Below are 8,059 nucleotides of genomic sequence, written 5' to 3' on the forward strand. Positions count from 1 at the left end.
TTACCAGAACATGTGTGCCGGCATGTACAAGGTAACACCTCACATACAAATCTGTCAACATGGCATTTGCAACTTTTGTAATGTGACATGTTTCCGAGTGACAGAGAATATTAAGCTGTAAATAACAGAAATCAATCATAATCATCAGGATTTGACTGGTGGGTCAGTGATAAGAGTGTTCGTAACAAAGAAGGACCCTGGTACTGACTCTTCTGTCTTTCTTTTCTGCAGACTATGATAGCATTGGATATGGACAGAAAGGTGCGCAAACCTCAGTTTGAGCTGGACAGCGAGCAGGTTCGCTACGAGCATCGATTCGCCCCTTTCAACAGCGTCGTCACACCGCCGCCAGTGCACTACATCCAGTTTAAGGTACTACTGCTTTGAGATGATGTTTACTGCAACCATTCTATCCCAAGATTACAGTAAACAGAGTGTGTTTGTATGTGTGGATGCAGGAAATGTCAGATCTGAAGAAGTACAATCCTCCTCCTCGCTCAGCTGATCTTTATATGGCAGCCAGTAAACATTTCCAGCAAGCCAAACTCATACTTGAAAACGTCACCAGCCCTGATGCAGAGGTACGAACTCTCTTTATACTGCAATGTGAAACTTTCCAATCTTATAACAGAAATATAGCCAGTAGGGATGGATATGATTACCCTTGACTAAAGTAAGGCCCTACATTGTTTCTCTTTGCGAAGTGGTTTCATTTGGATATTACCATAAATGTATATTTCAGAATGGTAAACTACTGTTAAAAAGTTTTGGTCTGTAATTTATTTATTTATTTATTTTAAGTCTCTGCATTGTTTTGGTCAAAAATAGAGTAAAAATAGCAATATTATTAGTATTATAGTTTTCTATGTGAATATATTGTAAACATTTTTTTTATTTATTTTTTTGCTATGATCAAAGCTGAATTTTCAGCATCATTACTCCAGTCTTCAGTGTCACATGATCCTTCAGAAATCATTCTGAGATTTGCTGATATGATGAGAAACATATCTTATTATTATCAATGTTGAAAACAGTTGTGCTGCTTAATATTTTTGTGGAAACAATTGATGTTTTTTTCAGGATTCTTTGATGAACAAAGTTTTAAAAAATGATCTGAAATAGCAATTTTTTGTAACATTCTTAATTAAAGTACTTTAATTAAAAATTAGCTAAAAATATTTAGCTGAACCAAAATTTTTATATTGTAGTGTGTGTGTATATATATATATATATATATAGAGAGAGAGAGAGAGAGAGAGCAAATTTTGCCTTAAAATCTAGATATTACGATCTAGATATTAATCTAGATATTACGTAAACCTGTGGTATTGCCTATTTTTAAACAAGATAGTGACTTAAATATTTAAAAAATAATATATATATATATATTTTTTTTTTTTGGTATTTGGGATTTGAAGCGCGCAAACAAATAAATCAGATTATTCCTATCAAATGATTGTTAAAGAGCAGGTCATATGGTATTTTAAAGTGTCCTAATATTGTGTCGGAGTCCTCTACAACAGGTTTAAATGCATCCAAGGTCAGAAAACATTGTAATTTTCTCAGAATATACATTTAATATTAGAGTCATTTGCCAATGATTTCTAAACGATTCGTTCCAATAATATATTGCTCCAATCCGTTCTTATAATAATGACATAAAATACAAAAAGTAGTTTAGCTGCTAAACTGTGAACACTTAAAACAATAATGGTGGATATGTTAGCCGAGTGCTAACATGACTACACTGTAAAAAAAATTCCGTAAAATTTACGGTAAAAAATATGGTAGCAACGTTTTAGGTTTTACGGTTTTAACTTAAATTTACAGTTAAATACCGTAATTTCATTAACTGAAATAATATTAATATACTAACCTATTGAAGCACTGAAATCTGTTTTGTACCTTTGTAATCCCTATAACTGCCGGTGCAGCAAAATAAACAGCAATTTCACAGGTTGTGGTTTGGAGAGCTTGTTAGTCCTAATTAAGAAGATACCAACGAAGATAAAAGCCAAGATTAGAGAAGCAGTCCTTGGTAAAATGACATGCACACAACAAAAGGTTGGAATTGTATTTCTGTGGTATCCTTGAACACAGTGTCTTCTCAGCATGATGTAAACATACTAACTAGCGGAAGTGTTTGTGGGCAGGTCAGACTCTGTTGTATTTCGTGGGCAGGCGGGGATTTTGCAATCGACTCTCTTTTGAGAGACAATATCTTTATTTATCATGTACTTTTTTGATTAACAACTTTGCAGATTGTTTTTATTTAAGGATAGCTACGTTATAAACTGCAAAAGAGATATTTTTCAAAAACCCATATGACCTGCTCTTTAAGTACTCGCATTGTTAATTATATATTGTGAAAGGAAGGGACTGAGATGCTGATTGTTGTTGTAGGTGAACCGCATCCTTAAAGTGGCCAAGCCCAATATTGTTGTAATGAAGCTGCTTGCTGGAGGACATAAGAAGGAGACCAAGGTACAATATATGTATAGGAATGTTCTGTTTTGAGTACAGCTTGAGCATTGTGGACTGTCTCTGTTACCTGCTCACCAGAGCAGAAATAGACTTATTACAAACTGTCAAAATGATGTCCAGTGGTAACAAACAACTTGTCACAGATGCTGTTTATATAGAGCTTAACTTCAGTTATGTATAAAAAAAACATTTTGCATATAGATGTTATGTGATATTGTGAAATTCATTGAATCCCTGCCTTTTTTCTTTGTAGGCCCTTCCTGAATTTGACTTCTCTGCACACAAATACTTCCCCATTGTCAAGATCATTTGAGACCGACCATGTTTCCAGGATGAACTCGTCTCAGTGACATGAACTGTCATCACAGTCGCTGAACAAGTTAACAGCCATAAGTGTAACTGTACAGTTAATATACACACAGATACACTCACAGTGGTTTGATTTGAACCGTTCACAAATCATGTTCTTTTGTTTGGTTAATAATATTGTATTAAATAAAAAAAAGCCCATTTGGTATAATTTGTTTTTCAGTGGCTTCAAAATGATCCCTTACTCCACTCATCAGGTCCAGGTTTGACAGGATGATATCCACAGCCGATATCCTGCTGTGCAAAAATGTTACATTGAATCTCCACACCAGGAATACTGGATCCAGTCCCTTACCTGATCCCATCAGGAGGCATTCATTTTGTGTGGGATCTGATATCCAGAAGTAAAAGTCTTCTGTCAGCCTGAGGGGTTTACAGAGGTTCCTAAAGATAACTAAAGATATTACAGCAATCACAAATGCTCTGTAAGAATGTTGTTGGGATAGAAAATATGAATACAGTCTTCTCCAAAAAAAGAGCGCAAGTGGAAGAGTGCAAATTTAGAGGTGTTTCAAGGGGCAGGAAAGGATAGTGTTTCTAGCTACAGACGAGACCTAAAAGCTGCAAGATCTGCTTATTTCAGCACACTCGTAGAAAATAACAAACAATTTCATGTATGTATTTAATACAGAGGCCAGACTGGCAAGGAACAAAGTGTCAGACACTTCCTCGTGGTACAAAAAGCAATCAAAAAGCAATCTGGAATTATTCAACCATCTGCCATAGCATCTCATAATATTTTGTCTCATAGTATCTCAACTTCATTCATTTAATGCTATAGAACAGGTAGAGCTAACAAAACATATCTAAGCATCAGAACTACTGTATGTATATACAGTGGGTACGGAAAGTATTCAGACCCCCTTCAATTTTTCACTCTTTGTTATATTGCAGCCACCTCATGATTCTCATTTGCTCTGACATGCACTGTGAGCTGTAAGGTCTTATATAGACAGGTGTGTGGCTTTCCTAATCAAGTCCAATCAGTATAATCAAACACAGCTGGACTCAAATGAAGGTGTAGAACCATCTCAAGGATGATCAGAAGAAATGGACAGCACCTGAGTTAAATATATGAGTGTCACAGCAAAGGGTCTGAATACTTAGGACCATGTGATATTTCAGTTTTTCTTTTTTAATAAATCTGCAAAAATGTCAACGATTCTGTGTTTTTCTGTCAATATGGGGTGCTGTGTGTACATTAATGAGGAAAAAAAATTAACTGAAATGATTTTAGCAAATGGCTGCAATATAACAAAGAGTGAAAAATTGAAGGGGGTCTGAATACTTTCCGTACCCACTGTATATATACTGTATATAGGCTACTATTCTTCATTGTCCACCGATCTTATCCTATCAGCCATTATACCAGTCAACATGTACAACACTTTGCAGTTGGATAGATACACAGCCACCTTTGTTGCACATAACAGCTTTTATATCTGTTTTTAATCATGTTGGTACTTTAGAGGACTTAGAAATGTAGCCTATCAAACATGGAAATTGTTAGCCATGGATTGTCCCTCACTGAACAACTATTATTCTCCTTTAGAGAATAGAAACTGTATATATTTACATATTCATATGGTAAGATACACAACGTGAAACCATAATTGCCAGAGCAGAAGATGTTTCATTAAAAAAAAAAGTTTTGTTGTAAGCAATTCACTAAAAAAGATGCCATTTACATCACTTGACACGCATCCTGCTGCCACGTCTGAAGTGATGCTGTTGGCAGTGGTGTTGTTACGTTCGTGAACTAATCGTTCTTTTTGAACGAATCTTTTTGGTGAACGAATCGTTCTCGTTCACATAATCCATTGACTCATATTTCTCGTTCACTGATATTCCTCCCTCCGTAGCAGTTTGACAAGCCGTTTTAGCTTAAAATATTTCAAGCGTTACTCGTCGTAATTGCATTTTTACTAGTAACAATTCAATTAGAGAGCTCAACAATTAAATTCTTACGAGTAACAATGCCAATTAGAGAGCTCTATAAATCTATTTTAACTAGTTATAAATGCAATAAGAGAGCTCTAATTTAATTAGAGAGCTCTGCAATTGCATTCTTACTAGTCAGAACTGAATTAGAGAGGTCTCTAATTCAGTTCTTACTAGTAACAATTATGATTATAGAGCTCTTTAATGAAATTTTTACTAGTAACAATTGAATTAGAGAGCACTGCAATTAAGCATATCTTTTCTTTTTTTTTTCTTTAAATTAGAGAGCTCTCTAATTGGAATTGTTACTAGTAAGAATGCAATTTTAGAGCTCTCTAATTTTAATACTTACTAGTAAAATATCAATTGTAGAGCTCTGTAATTAAAAATGAATGGAAGTCAATGGAAACATATGACTAGTAAAAATTAATTTGTAGAGCTCTCTAATTGAAATGATTACTAGTAAGAATTGAATTAGAGAGCTCTATAATCATAATTGTTACTAGTCAGAACTGAATTAGAGAGCTCTCTAACTGGCACTAGGCGCGTTTCCATTACCCTTCAAATTGCGCAAATTGAAATTGCGAATTGAAAATACGCTTAATGGAAATGCGTCAATTTCGCAAAAACTCCCATATATCGCAAAAAAGTTTTTACGCTAGCATGAGGTGGTTTTTCAGGCAATGCGAAAAAGGAATAATTCGCAAAACTGCAATGGAAACGGCTTTTTCGCATTTACAGGTCACATGGCGTATGTAAAAAGTCATATGATCATTCTTCAATGTACTATAACCTCCAAGAAACACTTCATAAGTGGCCGCGCTCCAGGATAAGGGGCTTGCCCTACCATTATTGCTTAGACAATTTACACTGCACACGTCTGCGGTGCAGTCTGGCTCTGATACGGTCACTGAAGCTGATTGCGGCCACTCAATGCTTGTGTTTATGTTTTTATACAGGCTATGGTTTATTCCAGCATAAGCCTCCTTTGAATAAATATAGCCAAAATCCCATTAAATTCCATTGCCATGACTTATCGCGAGAGGCAAAAGGTTACGTTTTAGTCGCATAACATTGGTTAATGGAAACGCCGTCATTTCGCAATACTTTTTTATCGACATTTATAAAATATCGCCAAAGTTTTGCGCAAATCTGTAATGGAAACGCGCCTATTGTTACTAGTAAGAATTGAATTGAAGAGCTCTCTAATTGAATTGTTACTAGTAAAAATGCAATTACGACGAGTAACGGATTATTTTAAGCTAAAACGGCTTGCCATATAGCAGCGCATGCGCAGATCAGTGAACCGGGTAGCTCTGTGAACGGTTTCATCCTGTCAAAGAATGACTCAACCTCGAGCCAATAGCCTTCGAGTATGAGATGTGACGGAGCATGTGATTGGTTGAATGTAGTGAACGAATACGCCCTTCACTGACCGAGTTTCTTTTGAGATCTTTTCGTTCGTGAATGAAATGACTGAACTGGTACATATCTCGTTCGTGAATGAAATGAATGAGAGTGTACCGGGTCAGTCGGCCATTAAGCATGTCAATCTCCATCAGCAATCGGCAGAAAGCAGATGCAAAGCGCAGTTATAGGTACTGTGCAAACAAACTTGTTCATATATTCATATTTAGCATACAGAACATAACTCAACGTTTAATCCCCGATTTATGAATGTGTAAATGTCTGACCAAACAATTAACATGTTAATTATGCAAGAAAACCTTGTGCTTTGGTCATCTGAACAACTTATTTAGACTTTATTTATTTAATGAGTAGACTATGCACACATTTTAATAAAGCCAAATCAGTTTTTTGTAATAAGTAAATCCGTTCGTTGACTTAAGACATAACACATAAAACACTCTTTTTATAATTAAAACTCTTTATATAATAAAAAAAAAAACTTTATATAATATGAAGAAATGGTCACTGAACGAATCAGTGAACGAATCATTTTGGTGAACGAACTGAAAATGAACGAATCTCTTGTAAGAATCAAAATTTCCACCACTAGTTTGCAGGTAACTAAATGACTGATAGCCGTCTCAGCCAATCAGCGAGGTCTAGATCAAGGCGTGGACTGTTTTCTCGCCCAATAAAATACGCTGTGGGGGGGCGGGTTTTGAATGACATCGAATCAGAACGGGGAGCTAAACAGCTCTTGGCAGCATCACCGGAGACATGTGCGGTGAGTATGCCAATGAAAACTAACTTTTTATTTCATATTTACAATGATAATATACGTACCATTTACTTAAATTACACGCGTCATAGAATAAAGGCACGTGGACTGAAGTAATGAGATAGAAAAGCCGTTGGAGGGAAAATCCACTAACATCGGACAGAGGCTGTCTTTAAACCTACACTAGTGAGTCGCCTACCTAGACAGCGTTTTGGGCATCAAATCGAGGCTAGGACCGCGGTTATGATGCTAAAGATGTTTTCTAGATAGATATGGCCTTAATGTATTTATAATTAAAGTTCGATGTATTGAGGTTGTTGTACGTTTCTTGTTACTTCTATTCTGTATTCAAACCATCCACATTATGCATCGCTCGAAATCTTTGTGCTTTAATTATAGCACACTGTGCAGTCTTGTTAGGTAAGATAAATATTGGTTTATCATGGTGTTTAATCATTAAACATTTCCATTATTTGAATTATTAAATAATTCCATTATCTGAAGATGATCAGACCACTTTTTCCAGTGGAACAGGTCACAAAACTTCATTTAAAAGTGACCACACCTCTAATTCAAGTTTGGTTTGGTGGTAAATGTCACACACTGCTTATGACAACGCCAAAGAGAAACACACTACAGGCTAAGTTACACATACATACTTTGTGCTTTTAAAAACTCTGGAGAAGGGCTCAGATATCCGTTCCCAGCAAGCAATTTTGCTATTAGACGTCTAAATATAGCCTAGACGTCTAGGCTAAAACGAGGCTAAATTTGGGCTGTCAGTGAAAATCTAATAGACGTCTAATCATAGCCCAAGAATAGACTAGTCCTCAATTAGACGGCTATTAAACGACTACATGTATACGTCTAATAGACAACAAAATGGCAATCCATACAGCTTTTATTAAGAAAAATAACATTTTTAACAACTTGGACAACTTAAGACAATACAATGATAAAAATACAAAAGAATGAATGACAAAATAAAATGTTATAAATACAATACACTTAAATATAAATATGATAAAAAATCTGGAGTTTTTAACAACTTAAGATAATAAAAATATAAAAATGAAA

General features: G+C 35.4%; 1 protein-coding gene across 1 annotated transcript in view; it reads left to right on the forward strand.

Moving 5' to 3' along the window:
- Nucleotides 1-3,606, forward strand: part of naa35 (N-alpha-acetyltransferase 35, NatC auxiliary subunit) — a 21,393-nt gene extending 17,787 nt beyond the window's left edge. Inside the window, exons 22-23 of the mRNA XM_016455150.1 lie at nt 2,404-2,484; nt 2,738-3,606. Coding sequence (XP_016310636.1) covers nt 2,404-2,484; nt 2,738-2,797 — 141 coding nt within the window. The 3' untranslated portion in view covers nt 2,798-3,606. The remainder of the gene's footprint in view (nt 1-2,403; nt 2,485-2,737) is intronic.
- The last annotated feature ends 4,453 nt before the right edge of the window (nt 3,607-8,059 follow it).

This window comes from Sinocyclocheilus anshuiensis, unplaced genomic scaffold (genome assembly GCF_001515605.1).
Source record: "Sinocyclocheilus anshuiensis isolate Anshui unplaced genomic scaffold, SAMN03320099.WGS_v1.1 scaffold449, whole genome shotgun sequence".
Taxonomy (NCBI): domain Eukaryota; kingdom Metazoa; phylum Chordata; class Actinopteri; order Cypriniformes; family Cyprinidae; genus Sinocyclocheilus; species Sinocyclocheilus anshuiensis.